Here is a 23,203-nt window from a genome sequence, read left to right on the forward strand (position 1 = left end):
TAAGGTCCTAGGCCAGTACATGTACCAGGAGCTTGGGACCCAATTGGACGGGCAGAGCTCTAGGGGAGCACACCATCCCACTGCAAGACTGAGCTACAGAAGGCAAGGCTGAGAAACCCAAATGTTCCTGGGTGCAGGGACTGTGGATTGATCAGGGAAAGAGGAAGGGGATGTGGGGAAGCACCTATGTTGCAGGTGAGGAATGGTGACTGCTAAGGGACTCTCATCAACAAGGCCACTGTGCTTGTAGGTAAGTGAGAAGGCTCAGATCTGGCTGTTTGGAGGATACAGGCTGGAGGACCTTTATAGGTCAGAGTGATGCACAAATCCATGTGAAAGACCTAAGCTGGGCTAGTTAGCATGGACCACAACCGACCACCACTCACCGGTGTTCACTGAAGCCATGGCTGGGGGCCTACGTGGCAGGACTAGATCACAGTACCTGCCAGTGAGTGACATAACAGGCAACGGGTAATGTTGAGCTGGGCCATTACACTAACTAGCACATGCGAGAACCAGGCCTGGAGGTAGATTCTGTGGAGAATATGTGGGCTCACCCCTGAGGAACTGCAATTTCTTCTGTTTTGCTTAAGTTGCTGAGCTAGGCATGACCATGGAACCCTCTGACACTCGTGAGTACTGGTGTTAGGAACAAGTTGGGCTGGTTAGCACCTGCAGGCACACCCAAGAATAGGATGTAGGGTGGGCTAGGCCTTAACATCCACCAGCTCTCAATTCTCCTGAGCCTAAAACCTTTTTCCTGGCTTAAAGGATCCTGCAGAACACAGGACCATCCATTGCCCCAAGTGTCTTGCCTTCCTTATTGTTCTCTGCACCCAAGAACAATGACTTTCTTTCAGTTTCCCATTTCATTATTTATATAAATGATAAAATGAAAGAGATATCAATTTTCTATCGTCTGGTTCACTGCCCAGATGCCTATAATAGCTAGTGCTTGGCTGGGCTAAAACCACTGGCTGGGAGCTCAATGCTGGGTCCCCATGTGGGTGGTAGGGCCCCGGGTACTTGAGCCATGATCTGCCTTCCAGGGTCCACAAACTTAAAAAAAAAAAACAAAAAACACAACCCTTGCATGTGTTATTTTTGTCTGCTCTTAAAAATACCCTGTGCAGTGTTCTTAGAGCTAGATGGTTGGTTAGACATGAGCATCCAAGGGTTCATTGTGAGTTCAAAGCACCAGCTGCCTGCTGTCAGGTGGGAGTCACAGTACCCAGGCCATGGTCTGATTCCTCACTGCTAAGAGGATATGCCTGGCAACCATCAGTGTTTTGTAATGTGGGTGGCGGCGAGATGCCATCTCCAAACAAGAGATACCTTAGGAAGCAAGTTGTCATCGACTTCTAATTCTGCTTGCCTTAAGAGAAACAGTTCCTGTAGTGGTTAACCCTTTTAAGCCATTCCCTAGAAAGTTTTAACCATGGCCAGATACACCTCAGAATTATCACATCACCAATGTGTCTGTCTCTAATGCCTAGTAATGGAATTTCTTGTTTCAAAACAAATTTGGAGAAATGATTTGTGTGTGCTTCTTATCATTTGTGATTATGTCTTCAAGGGATGCAAGTTTTTTCTTCTGCAGGACTTGCAGTTAAATTGAAGTCTGTCTTCTATTATGTGAGCACTGACAAATTAATACAGGATGCTTACATAGAATGAATGGTTCTTCCACCATCATTAAGGCAATTATCTGGAAGTATGCAAACAGACTGCGGACAGTTGATGGTGCCATGAACTAAGCTGCCATGTTGCAGAGGCCACCACATCCTACACAGGGCTTCTACAGACACCTGTTCAAACTCAAACCAATGTCATCCTGGCTGCTTATTATCATGGCCAACAATGATTGTTTCAAAATAGGATCCTTCTATTTCCATACCTATCCTCCTTGAATATGCTAAGAATTAGTATGCAACACTTTTCTCTTCATTGTACTGCACTTCCCAAATCCATACCATTCTTTGAGCAATCTAATGGATTATTTAGGTTGGCATGTGATATGTGAATTGATGTTCTTAACCCCCAGTTTGTTGCTGTCTTTTGAGCATTTCCAGGCATGGAATTCATGTTTTGTGTATGTGGTTTAATTACTCATCTTTAATGATTGTGGGTTTGCATTGAACATTTTTAATGATTATGAAGAGATGAGAATGTGGCAGTCACTAACATTTGCTGGTTTTGTATTGTGCTTTAGATGCTGCAGCGCCAGTTGAATGCTTGCTGTGCTAGGTGCCCTTTAGGCATCTCTTAGGTCCGTAACGGACATACAGAAATGTTTGCAAGCATTTTCTGATGACTACTTGGAGAGGTGTGTGCCAGCCATTTACTATGTTGATGGCGTAGATGCTACAAAACATCTACAATGCATGATGCAGTCCCCCACAACAGAGAATCATCCAAGCCCAAATGTCAGTAACACCAGGGTTATGAAACACTACTTAAGGACTGGCAGTGTGACAGTTGGTTAAGCTGCTACCTACAGTGCTGACATCCCACATGAGTACCGGTTCTGACTGCTCCGCTTCCCACCCATTTCCCTGCTAATGTGCTTGGAAAAGCAGTGGAGGATGGCCCAAGTGCTTGGGCTCCTGTAGCCACAGGGGAGACCCCGAAGCTTCTGGCTTTAGCCTGGCTCAACCCTACCCATTTCAGCCATTTGGGAGTGAACCACAGATGGTGATCTAACTTTGCCTTTCAAATTGACAAATCCATTTCTTTTTTTTTTTTTTTAACAGAAATACTATGTTACAGGCTAGTTGAGATGACTGTAGCATTTAAAAGAGTGTGCATTAGTTAAATATTGGCTACTGTTATGATCAAGCTTTGTGCCACAGCTTATGTAATTTCCTCTTTAACTCAGTTTAAGCTTTCATTTCCCCTTCACTATGATTAGAACTGACAGCTACTCCCAATTTTAAACTCTTTTAAAAGTTCTTCCTTGCAAGGAATTAAAATGAAATTCTTTGTATATCTCATACAAGTTGAACCCATCACAACTACCCCAGTTGTCATTTAGGCACAACAAAATTGCGGCAAATGTCACAGCAAAGCAATGAAAAACCTGGTGAGAGGAAAGAAGATGCAATGTGGCTTTTTTTTGGAATAGTGATGCTTCATGACATGTCAGGAAAATGAACTCATTAAAAAAGGAACTCCATAAACAGAGACACACTACAATAGTTAATTTTATTTGTTCAAGAGCTCATTTTGCAAGCATTAAACCAGGCTACACTTTGAGTCTGAGCCCGAAATTCAGCTATATGAAGGAAGAGAGAAGCAAACTGTGCTCCATGTACCTGGAGGAAATTATGGGCTCAGGGCTAATCACGCCACGGGTGTTTCTACAGCCTAGGCCTCGGGAGTCACAGGTCCTTCAGGTCCTTCTGGATGTCCCACAGGGTGTCTGCACTCTTCTTGAGCTGTGCGACCTCATCGTCCTTTAGCTTCTGGTTGATGACACTGGTCAGTCCCCGGGCGTTGAGTATGCATGGAAGGCTCAGGAAGACCTCATTCTCGATGCCGTACATGCCCTACAGGAACAGCAAACACGCAGTTCAAGACCCCAAACTGCAGGTCAGGAACCCTGACAACCAACTCAAAACCTCTGAACACAAACAGGATATTGGGTAAAACTCATTCTCTAATCTCTCATTTCCCCAATGCTTATGTGTTGAATTTAATACCAAAACTATGCAAGCACACATGACAAAACTAGCTAGCTGTAATGAACCTTATTGAATATGTGTTTTGTCCATGGCTATCTTAGATACTCTTTAATGAAACAATGTGTCTTCATATTGTTTTGATGGTGGCTCCCAACGGATTACTCTTCATGTTTCTTAAAAGATTTTTAAATTAAGGAGAAGACTTCAGGTGATAGCCAGCCTACCAAAGTCCTTGGTACTGGGTGGTGAGATTCCTACAACTCAAAAGTTGCTGAGAAACCCTATAATCTCAAAGATAATCCACTTGTTTATGTAGCATAACTTATTCCCAGTTAATTTAAGTATATAACTAGTCAGAATTCTTAACTATAATTAACCGTGTTACTTTATTTATCTGAAGGGCACAGATAGACCTGCCATCCAGTCATCATTCCCCCAAGGGCTGGATCGACCAAGGTTGGGCTGGGCTAGGCCAAAGCTAGGAACTAGGAACTCTCTCCTGGTCTCCTGCAGGGGTGGCAGAAGGCCAAGCACTTGCTCCATCTTCTGCTACCTTCCTAGGCTTATTACTAGGAAGCCGATTGGAAGCAGAATAGACTAGAATCAAACTGGCACTCTGAGAGGAAATGACAGTGTTATACACAGCAACATACACCACTGTACAACACTGGCCCCAAGCAAATTATTTCAATATGATGAAAGACTTCTTAACTCTAAAGTTTTCTATATACACGAAAATAGAGGGAAAAAAAACCTAATTTCTGAATTTGTACCCTGAAAATCAGCAATTTGCTGATCAGAATATTTGCTATACTTCTTTTTGTTAGGTTTTTCTACAGCATTCTGCAACAAACATCTGGCACTAGGTTTTACCTCCTAATATTTTGTACATGCATATCTTCTGCATTTGTCTCTTATTCATTGATGTTTCTTTTCCCACTTATTTTTAAAATCTGACACTGATTGTTAGAAAATGAAATAGTTGTTTTAGAAAGTACTTTAATGACATTTTGTTTAAAAACAATCAGTTTCTATTTAAATATTTTGTGTATGTGTTCAAAAGGCTTAACATATACTCAATAGATGATAAGCTAGTATTAAGTTTGCAATATCATAAATTTATAAAAAAATTATTACATGTCTAACAACCTACAGATTTTACAGTCTTGTAGTAGGCTTCTATAGGACACGGAAAACCTTTTACATAAAACTTTGAAATACAGTGACTGTGGAGTGGGATCCTGGCTCGTCCTTTACACTCATCTATTATAGGATACAAGGCAAGAAATCAATTTGTGTGTTGTATTAGTCGTACCTTCACCATGGTTGACACTGGGTGAATCCTGGAGAGATTTTTCAGCATGGACTCAATGAGATCAGCCACACTTAATCCAATAGCCCAGTTGGTATATCCTTTCAGCTTGATGACTTCATAGGCACTAGGATTAGAATAGTGATAACAGGTCATAGGCATCCATCCTAGCAGTTATTACTGACTCTCAGGCTTCCCAAGAGTAATCATGAGCAAATGCCTTAGTAAAGTCTTGTTAAAATAGAGAAACAAAGCAACCAGTGTCTATTGCCTAACTTTGCTGGGTTAGGTGAAATTTTTATATACATATGTATATAATGCTTAAAAATGTATAAGGCACTAATAAATATTCGATAAATGTAAATACCTTACTAGTAAGTGAATATTTGTAAAGCCAGACTTATATGTTTCCAGCTCTCTTTTTGAGGAAAGTTTATTTGTAAGACAGAGTTACAGAGAGAGAGAGTACCATCCATTTGTTCCTTCCCCAAACAGCCCCAGTGGCCCAAGAAGGGCAAGGTTGAAGCTTGAGCCTTCAAGCCATTTTCCGGCACATTAGCAAGGAACTGGATCAATTGTGAGCCCTATGGCATGCTGGCTTTAACACATCACACCACAAAGCTGGCCTCCTTTCAACTTTCTGAGATTCTTGAGGCAGTGTTGTGATGCGGTAGGATGGTCCTTCAGCTAAGATGAAGTTCCTGGCTTCCCGGCTTTGTTTGGCTTAGTCCAGATATGGCTGTTGTGAATCAGTGGATGCAAAATCTCTGTCACTCAGCTGCTCTGCTTTCCAATAAGTAGACAAATTGACTTTTTAGTCAAACTCTTAAAAAAAAATCAGTAAAACCGAATGCACAATATAGTTGCATATTCAAGATACTAGTATTATTACAAAAAAATTTCTGTATGTCTAGCATTTATTGCTTATCACTAGGTATACAAGTGTGGGTCCTTTAATGTAGTATAAGTTTATGACCATAATATTTTCCACAGAAGAGAAGATTTGTCTTAAAGGTTAGACAGCTGCCTCTAGACTATACAGGTAGAGTTATCAGTAGCAACCCTGAATCCAAGTCCCTATCCTCTCTCCCCCATCCAAAAAGATGTTTTATTCTATGATAGAAGAGATTTCATTCTGTGATAAAAGTCATAGAAATAAGATAGTTAATGACCAAAGAGACAGCTTAAAATTAAAAAAAAAAAAAAACAGAAATGATAGGGAGGGAGAATATTTTATGTTTAGAACTTGAGCGTGGAAAGTTAATTACAGACCAGTTCAAGCTTTGAGCAGCTCAGCAGCAGGGACATGTTTTAGGTTACTGTGATACTACAAAGGTCTAGGTTTACCTTTCTAGGTAAACCCACCTTATTTGTTTAGGAGCCTATGTGAAGGTCTTTGTCATTTGTTCATTCCATGTACTGCTTGTTACCTCTACCCTAGACTGAGAGAAAATATTTGTTGTCCCTGGGAGGACTGGTACAGCTTGTTTGACCACTCTGAGTCTTTTTCCTGTTTCCAAAGATAATAGGTGCATACTTACTGCACTACAATATGATGAGCAGTCAGCCATGGAAATCATAATGTGATCTGAGGGTCAGACCGAGTCATCCCAAAGCACTCACCTTTCCACCACCATCTTGTGTACCTCCTTCCAGTTTTCACTGTCATTGTCTGTTCCCATCGCTGGGTTCAGTTCCTGAAGAGAAACACCTGCCACATTCACACCACTCCAGACAGCCACTAGAGGAGAAAGAAAAAAAAAAAAGACACTCTAGACATTTCTGAAGCATCTTGTTTAAAACATTGTTCACTCCTCTGTTTAATTTCACCTCAAATCCAGGTTACTGAATACCAGCTGGAACCACTCCAGTGACCAGTAACTCCCTGAGTTCCCAGAATGGCTGTCGCTTGCCTTCAAAGAGCAATACAGTTGACCCTTTGGCTCTCAACAATTTCAGTGCAAAACAGAGGTGTTGTGACATCGGTACAGAGACTGTGAAATTCTTTACTTCTCTCAAGGTTTGTGAAGTCATAACAGGTTAGTTTTAAACTTCTGCTCTGAGAAGTTTTTAAACATTGATTTTTTTTTTTTTTTTTTACAGATTTCATTTATTTACTTATTTAAAAGTCAGAGTGATGAAGGGAGTAAGTTTTTTAATCCACTAGTCTACTTCCCAAATGCCTGATGCAACTATAGTTGGGCCAGGCTAAAACCAGGAGCCAGGAATTTCAGCCTGGTCTTCCATGTGGGTGGCTAGGGCACAAACACCTGGGTCATCTTCCATTGCTCTCCAGGTATAGTAACAGGGAGCCGAACTGGAAATAGAGCAGCTGGGACTTGAACTAATACTCTGGCATGGGATGCTGGCATTGCAGACAGTAGCTTGACAGTATCAGCCACGATACTCATCCTGATTATTAGTGTTTTTTTTTTTTTAATTTAAATTAGATTTTTTCCTCAAGAAGTAAAAGGCAAATCCTGGAGTAAGACTCAAATACAACATAATTATATCAAAATACAGTCTAATTGACAACAGACAGTAACAAGTATGAGAAAGGCCTACCAAAAACAGTAATTTGATCTAGACCTTGACATTTAAGTTATGTGTGCTTTTCACAGACCTTTGGAGACAGTGTGACAGACGCAGGAAATGCAAGCAAGGGTAGGGACAAAGTCTAGTGTGACTCAAACAGAGCTGCTCGTGGCCAAATCGGAGCCCTGTTTAGGCCATCACTCCTGCCGCCAAGTCAGGCCAATCGGGAATTTTCATGATCTTGGATGAAAACTCATGACACCCGTATAATCATGCCTATGTGAACGTGGTTAAACTCATCTAGATAGCCCAGCTCGATGAGAAGGTAAAGAAACTCCAGATGTTGTAGGGAAAAGGATACGGGAATGTGAGAATAAACACTGGGCCAGAGTTGGGCATGTCTGAAAGCCACGTCGCTTCTATGGCCTTCATGCCAAGTGTGTCATCTCAACCCGATTACAGGAAGTAATTGGCTGTATCTAAACTAAGGAACAGTCTGTACAGTAACTCACTGACTCAAAAACAAAGGAAGGCTGAGGAGCCATTCTGGACTGGGGGAGATACAACTGGATGTGATGTGTAATCCCAGGGTAGATTCTGAATCAGGGAAAAAGCTCCACAGGAAATCACCGGGACTGTGGAAGATCAACGAAGATGGACTTTGGGTCCTGTGGTTAGTCCTGGAGTTTGTAGAAAATAGACTGGCTACACAGAAAGGCCTGCCATTGAAAAGTACACCCTAACGGACGTGGGGAGAAGAGGGCCAGATGACTGTGATTTATGCTTAAATGTATCACAATGAAAATGGTAAGAGAGAGCAAATGATAAAGCAAATGGGACAGTGACAACTAACTGGACTACTACTGCAACTTCTCCAAACTATAGCCCAATATAAAAATAAAATTTAAAAAAAGCTGCAAGAATAAGTCTACAACTCCACTGTAAATTCTGTTTTTTGTTTTTTTTTTTTACCACTTGAGTCGCCGTGTTCTCCCAGAATCCATCCATGGCAGCTGGTGGGATGAATGCCAAGTTTCTCAGCCATGAGATAGCGAAATCTAGCCGAATCCAGGTTACACCCACTTCCAATCACACGGTGCTTGGGCAGTCCACTTAGTTTCCAGGTTACATATGTGAGAATGTCCACTAAACATTTCAGGAAAAAAACAAAAACAAAAGATACATAAATCCAAGTTGACTTCTATGCCAGCTAGTGTTACAGGTACCTTGGCTTCCTTTTATTCTGCATCCCCATTCATAGTGATGGCAGGTATGAGAAAAGATAAAACTTAAGCCTTAGAAGTACTAAGATTGTAAAGCATAAAACATCCAGTGATTCATGCTTCTTACATGCATCATTAAAAAAGCATAAGAACCTTTCAGATGCATCTGCATTTTGAAAAAGTGGTTAAATCATTATCTCTAGATTCTACCAGTTCTTATTTTTAAAAAAAGGTTTATTTATTGTTATTGGAAAGATAGATATACAGAGAGAAGAGACAGAGAAGATCTTCCATCCGCTGATTCATTTTCCAAGTGGCTGCAACGGCCAGAGCTGAGCCAATCTGAAGCCAGGAGCCAGGAATTTCTTCTGGGTCTCCCATGAGGGTGCAGGGTCCCAGGGCTTTGGGCTGTCCTCAACTGCTTTCCCAGGCCACTAGCTGGATGGGAAGTGGGGCTGCCGGGATTAGAACCCGTGCCCATATGCGATCCCAGCACATGCAAGGCAAGAACTTTAGCTGCTAGACTACCATGCTGGGCCTACTTCCCATGAATGTAATGAATGTTCTTATAAGTCTAAAGTGACTGATTATGGTGCTGGAAGAGATATGGTTCAAAAATCTGTGGTGTTTAGCATACAAGGATTCAGATGTTGTATTTAATTAAAGGGCATCCATAACAGAACCTTTGTTCCTGGAAGGCACAGCATTGAAACCACACAGAGGCAAAACTTGTGCTGGTTCAGGCAGGACCCCAGCAACTACAGGCCAAGCTGTGAAAAGCAGGAAGATACAGACAAGAAAGGAAGGAGCTCAAATAAACCCAGTAGCCTCAACCTACAGATTGTCTGAGAAATTTTAGGATGCTTTGAGTTCAGTACCAAAGATAGACTCCTTGGAGAATTAGAAATGTGAAGCTGTACCAAGAAAGTTGTCTAGTCAATGAAGAATGCTCAAAAAGCTAGATATTACAACAGATACATTAGAAACTTTATATATAGGACTGGAATATCTAGAACACTTTATTCTGCAGATTCTGTCAATGACAATTTCTTCCTGCTCTGAACTGTCATACTCAAGGCTCTGAGTATTGTGTAAGATACTTCTTACATTTTTGAACATGAACTGTTACTGTTAGTGAATACTGGAACAGATGTTAACTCCAAGTCAACACCAACTCCAAAACACTGAACTTGGAACTGAGATAAAGTATAACAGTACCTGGGTTGGAAACCACAATTATGATGCAGTCAGGACTGTACTTGACAATCTGGGGAATAATGAACTTGAAGACATTCACGTTTCTCTGCACCAGGTTGAGACGACTCTCCCCCTCTTGCTGACGGACGCCCGCGGTCACCACGACGATCTTAGAATTGGCAGTCACAGAATAGTCTTGAAAGAGAAGTGGGGCGGGAGACAGGCACTTTCACTACAACACTTCACCCAAACATATTTCATAGGCCGTGCACGGACAGCCTGGCCACGCCTGAGCTGCAGGAGCTTGCACAATAAAGAGATACTTTGTATTGTGAGGTTTGGCAATTTAATTTTGAAATGGACCAAGAATACAGACTGTCTTGAACCAGCTCCATCAGATATGCCAAGATGGGAAAACTTGTTTCACAATAAGGAATGAAACAGAATAGGAAATTAACATAGCCAGAAATGGAGGCTTCACTCAAGCTGGGAGGATCTGGGGAGAGTTTAGAGTGCAGGTAGACATGTATACAAAGACAAGACAGCTTCCAAGATGGGAACATATTCAAGCTTTCACACAGAAAGCATTTGCTTTAAGAATCAGGAAAACTGATGTGGCAAAGGGAGCATGGATTACATGTGAGCTGCCAGCATGAAAATGCTGATTTGCTGGGTGCACATTTCAGAATGCTCTTAAAATACATGCCGAGAAATTGACAAAAGAAAGTCACCTCACAGGAGAAGAACGATACAACTAACCAAACAAGCTGCAAATCACACTTGGCTATTTCCTCCTAGTGATATATCAATGGTCATGTTCAGTTTTTGACTTCCATTAGCAAGGGAATCCAAAATTAACATTACAGAAAATTAGAAAATGAAGAAAAAAAATTTAAAAATGGAAAAGTACTACTACCAGATGAAACTTTACAGTATTTGAAAAGAATTCCTGAACCAAGAGTATTTTAATTACAATACCTACAGTAACAGTTCCAAAATTTCAATTTTTCCTAATTAAAAAAAATATAATAAGAAGCATTCCAAATGCAGTTTTTGTTTGTTTCTGCCATGAAAAGAGAAGTTGATATTTGACAACTTTGGACATGAGATCGAAGTACCTTTATCTGCCACAATTTTAGGTGTCTGAAGAAACAGGCTCCCATGCTGCAGATCCATCATCTCTCCTTTGAGTTTATCTTCCAACACATCCACAAGGGCAAGCTCATCAGCGAGGGACTGCAAACAAGCAAGAACACAACAAAGACATCCCCAGGGATCAGTACCCTACGGAAATCTGTATCGTCTGGGCTCAGAATCCAACCATTTAAATGGCCCCACACCAAACCCTCAAGAATATTATCATGGAGTTAGGTTCTCAGTAAGGACACAATTCACTCGGGGAAATCTGCTTTAAGGGGCCAGTGTTGTGCCTCACAGTTTAAGCTGCCCCTGTCACACTAGCATTCCAAATAAGCACCCTTTCAAGTCCCAACTGCCCTATTTTTAGTCCAGCTCCATGCTATGGTACCCGAGGAAGCAGTGATGCGTATACTGCAAACTCTGCCATCTATATGGGGGACTGGTCGGAGTCCCAGGCTCTTGGGATTCGGCCTGACCCAGCTCTGATTGTGACTAATGAGAAACTCGCCTGCCCGAAGGATAGGCCCAGGGCACAAAAGTCTTCATGTAAAAGAAGGGACTATCAGAGAGGCCAAAAAGAGATTACCCAGACCAAAACACAACCATGGGCAGTGTGGCCATCCCCAAGGTTCCTCCTGATCACCAGGGTTTAGGGAGAGGCAGATTTGAATGAAATCCCCAAAAGTGTGAGTTCCTTTTAGATTTGAAGCCCTGGTTGAAACTTGGCATCCTCACGTGGGCTCTGATCAACTCAGATATCTTGGGCAGAGGAAGAGGGTCTCATGGAGGGAAGACTCAGGACGGGCAGGTCTTCCCATTCAGGATCACCCTGAACCTGTGATTCTGAGACTGTCAGGTCTCAGAGCTCCTCCTGTTTTCTTACTGCAAGTGTCATTCTTTGTCCTCTCTGCAAAATAAACTCTTAAGTCAGTGCCTTGAGGGTACTTGGAAGTTTGTGGGGAAGCAAAATGATAAATGCACATTTTGAGATATCCTTGTATTTAATCTGCATCTGGTATCATAATTTTCTGACTCTACATAAATAGCAGGAAGAAAAAGGAAAAGAGCAAAAAAGAGGATTTGCGTTTTGATAATCCTGTGTGTTTGTCGAGTTCTCGATCTTTTCTTCTTGTCAATTGGAGCACTCAACCTAGATGCATCTAAACAGTCTTCCAGCTTTGAAATTCCATCTCTTTAGGACATCTCATACTTTATAGCCTTTTTAAGTGGTTCCTAACCTTTACTGTTTTTAGGACTGTTAGCAAGATAATCGGCCTAAGTGGATACTATCAGATAGCCATACCACAGATACCTGTCGTCATTGCACAGGTGTTCAGGAAAAGGCAGTTTCTTGGAGTTAAGGAAACAGTTTAAGATGCAAAAGGCACAAGGAGAGCTGGAGGAAGGTAGTTACGGCCAGCAGAGGGAGATGCAGCACTGGGGTGGAGACAGCCAATAGGAAAACTTGACCTACTTAGCTAGAAGAGAAAGGCATCAGGCTCCCTGCGGGACTGTGAATCAACATGGTTGCAGCCGCTAGGGTCTGGGTAGCTGGCTGGCCTCGAGAGGTGGGTCACGCAGGCCTGTTTGGGAGGGTCTCTGAGATGGAAGCCCTCTTGTGACTCAGTTGTTCTTAATAAGGAACTGAATTGCATAAAGTTCTCAGCAGACTTTTAAAATATCCATGTTGTGAGTGGGCAGAATATGTAGAAAATATTTCCTTATTTCTAGGTACAGCTGAGTTCTCCAGATCTGTGTGTTCCATATTCATGAACATAAATAACCTCAGATCAAAAATACTCAGAAAAAAAACCAACACTGCATTTATATTGTCACTCACAAAACAATATGGCGTAACTACATAGCATTCACATTGTTATCTAAAAAATGTACAGGGTATGTGGATTGGGCAATGGCTCTGCCCGATTCCAGCGGCCTGCTAATGGGCAGCTAGCAGGCAGGTCCTGATGGAGTCGTTTGGTTCCTGCCACCTGCATGGGAGACCTGGACTGAATTCCAAGCTCCAGGTTTGAACCCCAGCCCAGCCCCAGCCATTGCAAGCCTTTGGGGGCATGAACCAGGAGATGAGCACTTGTTTCTCTAAAGAGTTTTTTTTTTTTCTTTACTGTAAGAGAGGACTGTGTGTAGATTACATGCAAATACCATACAATTTTATATAAAGGGCTTCAGTATCCCTGGATGTAGCTATCCGCAGGGGTCCTAGAAGGGCTCTCCTGCGGGTACCAAGGGATAATATCAAATACTGGCAGCATTTTTTATCCCACTTTATTGAAACACATTTTGGTACTTTTAAAGCTGTTTTTTTTTTTTTTCCTTTAAAGCCTCTGACAAAGCATATAAAACCTGCATTTGTGACTGAGACCTAAATGTAGACAGTAGATCTTAATAATAGCTGTGCCGCTGCACCACCAGGAACGTCAGGCCTATTTTAGTAACATCACATGTGTGCCACTCAAGTCAGCAAGGAGAAATAATTTAACGCTTAAGTAGAAGAGGATGTCACAGGGTCTCAGATCCTGTCTCTGCTTCAGGGGGCGTGGGGACCTGGATGAGAGGTGCATGTACAGCTGACTAAGAAGAGAGCCAACACAATAAAATAATGGCTGTGTTCAGTTAAGCTGGACCTGCACTGCTCGACGTGGTCCAAGCATAGAAGTAGGCAAACAGGAGTCATGGGACAAAGCAATACTATTGTTTGCTTAAACAATCCCCCCTCTGTGTTCAACACTTTGTTAACTTATCAATTGACCATAAATATATTTGACTTCAGCCCTAAGTATATTTTAAAGTGTTTGAAACAGCAAGATTTAAAATAGCTGCAAAAATCCCATTAAGGAGCAAGGTCACCTAGAGGCCAAGAATGCCACTGGCGCAGTGTTGTTGAACACATCACAAAAATGTTTTCCAATCCGAAGCCCTGTGTGGACCAACTGCAACTGTACACACTGCCTCTTGCTGCTCTTGGTGAGCGAACCACTGCGGCTGCTGCTGTAATATTTGATACGTGCAAGCCGGGGGAAGGAAAGCTATAACCAGTTCCCAACCACATAACGACTGGACAAAACAGCACTTACTCAATAGTTTGCTTTTTCCCCCGCTTCTGAAGTGCTGCTTCCAGGACAGGTTAAGCCACTGCTTGCAACACCAGCAGCCCACATCTGAGCCCCAGTGCAAGCTCTGACTGCTCTGCAACTGCCCCATGTTCCTGCTGATGGGCACCCAAGGAAGCATCAGGTGACGGCTCACATACCTGGAGCCTCAGCAGCCATGCGGTAGAACCTGGATGGAGTTCATGGCTCCTGCCTCTATCCTGGTCCAGACCTGGCTGTTGTGTCCATTTGACGAGTGAACTAGAAGGTGGAAGATCTTTTATTTCACTCTCTACCTCTCTTTTTGTCGCTCTTTCAGGTAAATAGATATGGGGAAGAAAGGAGGAAAGGGAACTTCCACCCTACTATCAGATACTATCTAAAGGGCAGGCATGTGGCGCAGCAGTGAGGCCCCCACTTGGGATGTCTGCAGCCCCGAGTGCTGCACATCTGAGCCAACTGTCTGCTGTTGTGTACCCTGGGAGGCAGCAGGTGATGGCTCAGTTCCTGCCACCCACATAGGAGCCCTGACTGTCAGACGCCTGGCATGAGCTTGGCTCAGTCCTGGCCTCTGTATTTGTTGCATGAACCAGCAGATGGAAGAACTGTTTCTCTCTCACTCCATCAGTCTGCCTTCCAACAGTTTTGAAAATACTATTTGGCCCTGTGTTTTCAGTCTGTTCCATTAGTCCGTCACCCATTGTACAAGGACAATATTTTATTTATGTCACACTTTTAAGGCAAGGCCCGCGCTGCACAAACTAGAGTGTTATCTGTGATTACATTGCTCTCCAAACACAGCTAGAGTTGGCTGAAGCAAGGACAGACACTCCAACCAGAGAGCTGGACTCCGACCTGGGCCTTCTGGAGCTGGGTCAACTGCACGACCCTGACAGCGTGGCGAGGGCAACACTCAGATCACCCTGCTGGCTGCAGCCATGAGAAAGCGAAGTCTCGTCCAAATTGGACAAGATATAAGGGCAGTTTATGAACAATTCGTAGGAGTATTCCTTGCTTCAGTACATAAAACAGTAATTCCAAAGTACCCAGAAAAATGAAGGTAACAAGTAAATTAATTTTGTTACAGAAGAACTTTTGAAATCCATGCATATTTTTTTTCATGATACATAGTTCCCATGACATATTTACTATGAATGCACCAAGCATTATTCTTGTCAGGAAGACCTCCATGACAGAATTTCACAGTTGCTGTTGCTCTGCAATGTACAAGGGACTGGAAGCCAAGAACGGGGATTTCTACTGATGAAAGCGCTGTCAGGAGCATAAGGTGGGCAAGTAATGGCAGAGCTACCGGGAAGTCAACTTTACCTGGCAGTCAGGGCAGCCCAGCCTGCAGAGGCTTTTTCAGGAGCCCATGGTGTGGTCCAGGAAGAACATTCCAGGTGACAGGAAAAGCAAGGAAAAAAGGCTGAAGCACAAACGAGTTTGGTGTTGAGAAGAAAGTGGGCAGGACAGGAGGAGTGGAGGAAGCATCACACTACACTGCATTGGAAGGTGCTGTTACCGTCCAGGATGGCTCTCTCTGCCTGGCTGAGACACCATCAGGGGGACAGCTGAGTATAAGGGGTCTTGAATCCCAAAATTGCATGGAAAATGCATAAGGCAACCAATGATCATGGGTTTTAAAATTGTTTTGCACCCTAACAAGCTTGTCCCACAAACTTGCTGCACTAGCTTCTGTGTCCTCACATGTGGGCAGTGCGCATGCACTGTGACAGCTGAGAAGCTGTGAGAGCCACCACTGTGACAGCTCAGGAACCCCAGCTAACACCCCAGCGACTCACAGGTCACAGGCACTGCGGAGGAACAAATGGTAGAATTTGTTCTACACACATGCTAGAATAAGCACCTTATTCGCCTCACCCTGTTAAACTGGTGGTTTCCTATCCCAAATACTGAAACTTTAAACATCATATCGTTTTAATCCGTAAAAATTGGCTTTTACCATTTTTACAAAGCCAGTTAAGATGCCATTATTCGGGCCTGGTGCGGTGGCCTAGCGGCTAAAGCCCTCGCCTTGAACTCTGGGATCTTACGGGTGCCGATTCTAATCTAATGGCTACGCCACCTACCATCCAGCTCCCTGCTTGTGGCCTGGGAAAGCAGTCAAGGACAGCTTAAAGCCTTGGGACCCTGCACCCGTGTGGGAGACCTGGAAAAATTTCCCAACTCCTGGCTTCGGATTGGCGCAGCACTGGCTGTTGCGGCCACTTGTGGAGTGAATTAGCAGACAGAAGATCTTCCTCTCTGTCTCCCCTCCTCTCTGAATATCTGAGTTTGCAATAAACATAAATCTTAAAAAAAAAAAAGGATGATGCCATTATTCCCTGTGGGAGTGCCTGGCTGTGCTCAGCAGCTCTGGCTCCTGGCTCCAGCTGGTTGCTCATGCAGACTCGGGGAGGCAGCCAGTGCAGCTGATTCTAGTGTCATGGTTTCTGCCACCCACCTGGCAGAGCTGGGCTGAGCTCTGGCTCCTGGCTCCATCTGCAGGCCCAGCCTTGTCTGAAGCAGGTGTCCGGGAATGCACCAGGACTTGGAGCTGTCTGTATGCCTGAGTCTCACTTCTTCCCAAAGAAGTTACAGAAACGTTGCCATCTACTTAGTAAAATATACATAAAGGATCATATGATCATAAAATAGAATCAGGGCAGCTAGAGATGAAGGTTCATCTGTGTCAGCAGCAGAGGCCACTCTCTCAAGCACCTGCGAGTTGCGCTGAGGGCTTATGTAACTCCAGACAGTCTCCATTAAATTACTTCCTGAAGACAACTTTAATTTACGATGAAGACCAGAGGTGTTACTGCAGCCTCAAAATTCAGAATCCTGAAAAGTCCAAATATTGGAATAAACAGGAGAAAAAAACTTTAGCATTTTACTTATACCTTAATATATCTTAATACTAACATAGAATTAAAAAACAAAAAAACAAACAAAAAAAAATCTTGGAGAATCTTTTTGGTCGAGTTTATAGTCCTGAGTTTAAAATGCTACTTTATCAGTTACCCTGCCTGTGAAGAGGTTACTGAATCTCTTAACTTGAGCTTACCTACTTAAAAACAAAGACATGAATAATTTGCAGCTGTCTCTTCTTGGTTTATTTATTTATTTATTTATTGAGTGGCAGCAAAATAAAATGGGAGAAAGAGAGACGTATACAGGGAAAGCTCCCATTTGCTGGTTCATTCCTTAAGTGCACCCAGTGGCCAAGACTGTGGGCCCCGTCAAAGCTGGAAGGTGGAAACTCAGCCCACATCTCCCATCTGGTTGGCAGGAGCCCTGCCTTGCCAGGAAGCCGGGGCAAGATACCGAACTTGCGTATTCCGGTGTGTGGGACGCAGGCATCATATAGCTGGGCCAAATGCCCATTTTACTCACCACACACGAGCAAGCCACTCCCTCAGTGTGTGTTTTTCACATTCACTGGCAGAAGGGTGAACACTGAATTATGATCATTTGAGGAGCAGCTCTCCCAAACCACAAGTTAACTAGTCAAGACTATTGAGAATGCAAAAGAACAACATTTTCTTTGGCAAGCAGGTTTCATGGATTTCTTTAATAACTTTTTTCAGTAAAGACCAAGAATTCCTTCTTTAAAAAAATGCGATGTTTGCAAATATGCTTGTCTAGTTCTTCGCATAGCCTTCGCACGGAATACAAAGAGACAGTGTGTTATTCTGAGGACAAGGTCAAATTTTCTGACTTTTTTTGGTTCCTACTTTTAAGGCAGGCATCAGAATGAACAAGGAATCAATTCAGCAAGCTCAGCAGGAAAAGAGCTGCTTTCCTCAAAAGTCCTTGGGAGCCGAGGTCGACTAACTGTGGCTCAGGCAGAAGCCCGCAGAGCCATCAAGGCAGTTCGTCAAGACTGACAAAAGTGTGGGATCTGGTGTCACGACTCCTGTGTTTACCCCGAACACCACCCAAAGGCAGAGAAGGTATCCGGGCATCCCCAGGATCTGAAGGTGAGAGGCACAATACGTCTGCAGCTCCTTCTCTCAGGATGAAGAAAAACCAGAATACTAAAGACCAGTAAATCCTGGTGAACTGGGCAAGGGTGCCTTAGAAGCTTCATGGAAAAAGTTGAGTTATTTTGGTGCAAACATTTTTTTGAAGCTGATGCATACAAAGGTCTTCAAAAAACTGTGGAAAATGTATACTGTGAAAGAGTTATGCATGGATATTCAAAATATTTGGGGCAGCAAAAGAAGCATTTGTTTTAATTCAATATGCTACAAATCTTTTGAAGTATCTATGTATGTAAAGTTTTAAGATTTTTTTCTAAGCAAATCTCGTGAATTTTTTCTAAACTTGAAATAACCACTGGATAGAAGAGAGGATAACAGGATTCTGCCACAATGACAAAAAGCACAATAGTTATGCAATAGAAAGGGTAACGGGGCCCTTTGCAGTGGATAATCCAGTGGTCACCACCGTTACCAGGGGCTTAGACCCAGCACCATGAGTAACCACACTGAACATTGTATACCTCCCGAGATGCACCAGGAAGGACATGACATCACCTAGTCATAACACCACCCCCCAAATCCAACTCCAGCTCGATTATAAAAGAAACAGCAGACAAATGCCAGTCAAGGTACAGTCTAGAAAAATGACCTAGAAGCTGCAAAACTATCGATAGTATGAGGCCAGGAAAGACTGAATAACAGTTTTAGATGAAAGAGCAAGGAAATATACCAAGTATATACAAAGATAGACATGAAAACATTGATTCTGATGATGTGGCAAACTTCAAGTAAGGGCACTACCTCTTATGTAATAGTATCGTAACATTAGCTCCCCTCTGCATAGCAGCTCTACCGCAGTCACCCAGGGAAGATGTAAGCTCAAGAGTCATGTCTGTCAGCATCCAAATGTACCTGCTGCCTAGCAGGAAACTGGACTGGAAGCAGAATGGAGGCTCCAATGCAGGCACCCCGATAAGGGATGTGGGTGTCTCAAGTGATGTTGTAATTGCTCCCCAGCACGCCCACCCCTAAAACTGTTTCACACGCATGGCGGTTTTGAACCATACCTTTCCCAGAATGCTAATAGCACATGCCATTCCGACTTGTCCAACACCCACTACAGTGATCTTATTGTTGGGGACCGTTGCCTCCGCCCCTGCCACTGGCGCGATGAGTTTTTCCTTCAGGGTTGCCATTGTACACTGCAACAGAAGAACCCAAACACCCATGAGTATGACAGCAACCAACCTTAAAATGTCACTGCTGCGATGTTCACTGAACCACAATGCAGACCGAATCCAAGGATGTCCCAGAACACGCTTTCAAGAGCCCCGTGAGCTCCACCAGAAAACCCACTAGGATTAGAATCTCCTCTTCCCCTCTGTACTTAATAACTCTTAACCACTGTATTGTTCATGGTTCATTTACTAGCTAAACGTCACAAAGATTTGTATTTAAAATAGCTACTATGTTTCCATTGCAGCTACAATGAATTTCTGTCTATGCACACTAAGTTTGAGTCTAGCATTTACTAATGTTTAAGCTAAGCGACCGAGTTTTCCTAAAAAAAAAAAATTCTCCCAATATGGAGCAATTAAATTCCATTGGATGCTAAGCAACAAAGAAGAGCGTGATGTCCGTAGATGCCCCTGTAAACGGATATTCTCATGCCGAAACTCAGGCCTGTCCCGCTTCAGCTGCTACACTACTCCCCCTCCAGTTCCCCCCCCCCCCGGGGGAGGGCGGTGTTTCCTTCACTTTAAGCTTATCTTTGTTACTTCATTTCTTCGTTTGAGGAAGCTGCTGTGTAAATACAAGTGTTGTTCTGACAGATCTTGGGCATTACTTCTGGGAGAAACTACAACCAGTGCAGATTTTCCCTTCAGATCTTTTTGAGGAAAAGTGCTTTTCTTTCTCCTTTTTTCTTAGTGGAGTTACATAAGCAATGAGAAGAAAACGGTTTGCATCATATACAGGCCTGGGCCAACAACCGGTAAAAGCGAGAGTCTCAACCCCTTAAATACAGACCGTGAGGGCTGACGCAGTGCCTGACGGCCTGGCACAGCGATCCTCCCTCTCATTCCAACCTTTTCAAAATCCTGAAGTGTCCCCTCCAGTTCCCTCCCTTAGGGCGGCTCTAGTCCCCTTCCCTTCTCCCTGGTCCCCAACTGCCGCTTGCAAAGTGTGCCGCCCACAGCCACTTCTTCCTCCCCAGGCCGGCAACGAGGGAAGTCACGAGGGCGGCAACGGCAGCAGATCTGTCGGGGCCTAGGCTTTAATTAACTCCCATAACCCAAGCTGGCCCAGTAAAGAAAGCACCTGAGCATCCAGCAACAACAGAGGCCCTCGGAGAAGCGGCGCGTGACTCGTGACTCCCGGGAGGCGCCTCGCGCAGCCGGTATGGCCGGGCTCCCACACGCGCCACCCCGGAGGCCGCACCGCATCCCTCCAGCGCCGCAGTGGTGGATTCCAATATCCAGACTCAAGACCTCAGGGCTTGCCAAGACCACCTGGTGCCCTCTCCCTATCCCTCGCCTAGCTCGCTGGGCACACGTCCCGGTTCCCGCCTGCAGCTCTGGGGGTGGGTGATGTGGCCGCTACAACCCTATCCAGGGCACGTGGAGCCCCGTTGGAGCCGCAGATGCAACAAGTTCCTGTCTTGTTAAGACGCAGGCTGGACCCCTGCGGCAGCGCGGGCGCAGCCCCGGACGCAGCCCCGGGAAGCCAGCAGTCCCCTGAGCTTCCCACCCCGCCAGCCTGGGGTCCCACGCTCCCCGGAGACGGAAAAGGCCCAGCCAGAACCGAGAGCGGATGCTCAAGGCTCCAGGCCCCGGAGAGCGAAGGTGCTCCTTGGTCCTACCCCTCATCTTGCCACACAGAGACTCTCCTGTGGTTCCCGCCCGGCTCATCTGGGAGCTGAAGTTCAGGGTCCAGAGCTGAGACCTTACCCGTCGGGAGCAGGAGCTGCGAGGTGAGTGCTGCAACCGTGGTGCGAAGGAGACAATGTCAGCGGGCTCGCGTCCCGGACGCCGGATCCGCAAGGCGGGAGGCGGAGGCGGGGCCCGCGCTGCAGCTCTTAGGTTTCTCTATTGTGATTGGAAACCCGAGTCCCGCCCACCCCTCCCCCGGGCTCGCTCAATCGCCTTCAAGGACAAGAGCCCCAGTGTGCGCACCCTCCCCCGCTCGCCGCCCCGAGGTCACCTTCCACTCCGACCAGGCGGCCTCGGTCCCAGTTCTGCTTGCAGCTACTGACTTTTCCAACTGAAAGGCCCGGTTATTTCTAAAACCTGCACGTCGCTGGCTCTTCCGGATGTTCAGGCTCTAGTTCGGATACATTTAGTCCAAATAAGGATGCAGTTGCGTTTTGCAATCCAGCTCCACCTTGCAGGACCGCCTTTCTCAGCTATGATGCTGCAGATGTGTTTGGTTCCCTGAAGTAGTAATGACAGCTGGGTTTTGATCAGCTCCGTTCTAAAGTTCATTTCATGAAGCAATGACCTTTTTAAATGTTTCTACTTTACTTCAACGACTACACAAGGATTCTCTTGAGTTGCGTAATGAGACCCGAGAGGCTGCATTCCAACCAGAGAAGTTTCTCTGTGATCTCAAGGTCAAAGCTGGCCCTCAAGGGAACGTGCCGGGGCCACAGAATGAGAGGTGGCTTCTCCGTTAATGCAGGCGTAGACAGTGAGGTGATTCAGTTCTGTGTCTTCCGAAGCCCGGCCCAGGGCCTACTACCTTGGTACAACACTGATTTCATTGGAAAGGCGAGGAGAGCGAGCTTTTCTGTCCTTCCGTTCACTGCCCCCCAAATGCTGGCAGCACAGCCCGGGCTGGGCCAGGTGGGGCCAGGCAGAAGCCAGGCTCCAGGAACATCATTCACCTGGGTGTCCCAAGTGCGGGGTGGAGGGAGCAGCAGACCACGGACTTGAGCCTTCTTCTGCCTCCCAGGCTGCACGTTAGCTGGGCTCAGTCAGAGATACAGGCACTCCTTAAGAATCCTAGCTGCTGCACCACTACCTGCCACGCTTCCAGATATTTCTGAGAAGCCAACACCCTGGGCAATGTTTTATGTGAAACACAATTCTAGACATGCAATGATTCAGACAATATACTCCCCGTGCTGCTCCAGTCTAAGAAATCATTCAGGGCCTGATGCGATGGCCTAGCGGCTGAAGTCTTCACCTTGCACTCACTGGGATCCCATATGGGCGCCAGTTCTAAACTCGGTAGCCCTGCTTCCCATCCAGCTCCCTGCTGTGACCTGGGAAAGCAGACAAGGACAGCTCAAAGCCTTGGGACTCTGCACCCGTGTGGGACACATGGAGGGAGTTCCTGACTCCTGGATTCGGACCGGCGCAGCACCGGCCGTTGCTATCACTTGGGGAGTGAATCATCGGATGGAAGATCTTCCTCTCTGTTTCTCCTCCTCTCTGACTCCTATATCTGACTTTTCAATAAAAATAAATCTTTTTTTTTTTAAAGAAATTGTTCCAAAGCTATCTCCTAACTCATTGAAAAAGAAAGAAAATTAGGATATAAGTAAAAAAGAAAATTTATCATAGAAAGTTACAGGCAAACAGCTCCCAGGCAGTCAAAAAAACGGAATGAAAATGTCAACAATTATCCAGAAGTGTTTCTTTGAAAAAGATATCCGAACTTTCCCATGTGACAGACACCATTTGAGTGATCTTGTCCATGTGCAATATATATTCCAGCCGAAGATACAGATCATAAACAATGAAGAGAAAATGACAGAATAACAAATGAAAATGTAAGAATGTATGTTTACTGTGTTTGGACTTTTGGACTGCTGTGAACAACATTTAAGGTGTGCCTTTATGTAGCCGATGGCAGGAGGTCAGATGGTTTCCTGCAGCAGTCAGTAATTCGAGGATGCTGTACTCTGTCAACCTCAGTGTCCTCAGAAGATTTTATGTTCTCTTGTGGGGAGTGTCAGCTGTTTGAGAGATACAGTCCCTGAGTTACAGAAGGGACTGAGACCTTTGGAGATTAT

The 23,203-nt window shown here is 44.5% G+C and overlaps 1 protein-coding gene across 1 annotated transcript; it reads right to left on the reverse strand.

Moving 5' to 3' along the window:
- Positions 1-3,185: 3,185 nt before the first annotated feature.
- LDHB (lactate dehydrogenase B) lies at positions 3,186-21,243 on the reverse strand. Its single transcript, XM_040967645.1, has 8 exons — positions 21,135-21,243; positions 19,254-19,388; positions 11,069-11,186; positions 9,972-10,145; positions 8,503-8,676; positions 6,619-6,736; positions 4,999-5,122; positions 3,186-3,548 (listed from the first exon to the last, which is right to left on the reverse strand). The coding sequence occupies exons 2-8, from the start codon at positions 19,380-19,382 to the stop codon at positions 3,381-3,383; spliced, it is 1,005 nt and encodes a 334-aa protein (XP_040823579.1). The 5' UTR covers positions 19,383-19,388; positions 21,135-21,243; the 3' UTR covers positions 3,186-3,380.
- Positions 21,244-23,203: the final 1,960 nt, after the last annotated feature.

The sequence above is a fragment of the Ochotona curzoniae genome, unplaced genomic scaffold, assembly GCF_017591425.1.
Source record: "Ochotona curzoniae isolate NIBS_2020 unplaced genomic scaffold, NIBS_Ocur_1.0 contig_1482, whole genome shotgun sequence".
In the NCBI taxonomy this organism is placed as follows: domain Eukaryota; kingdom Metazoa; phylum Chordata; class Mammalia; order Lagomorpha; family Ochotonidae; genus Ochotona; species Ochotona curzoniae.

Excerpts from the sequence above, each read along its gene's own strand:
- LDHB (XM_040967645.1), bottom strand. The coding sequence starts at position 19,382 with ATGGCAACCCTGAAGGAAAAACTCATCGCGCCAGTGGCAGGGGCGGAG. Across the intron at positions 11,187-19,253 it reads CTATTAGCATTCTGGGAAAG|TCCCTCGCTGATGAGCTTGC; the intron begins GTATGGTTCAAA and ends GCTTGTTTGCAG. Across the intron at positions 5,123-6,618 it reads CACAAGATGGTGGTGGAAAG|TGCCTATGAAGTCATCAAGC; the intron begins GTGAGTGCTTTG and ends TTCTAATCCTAG.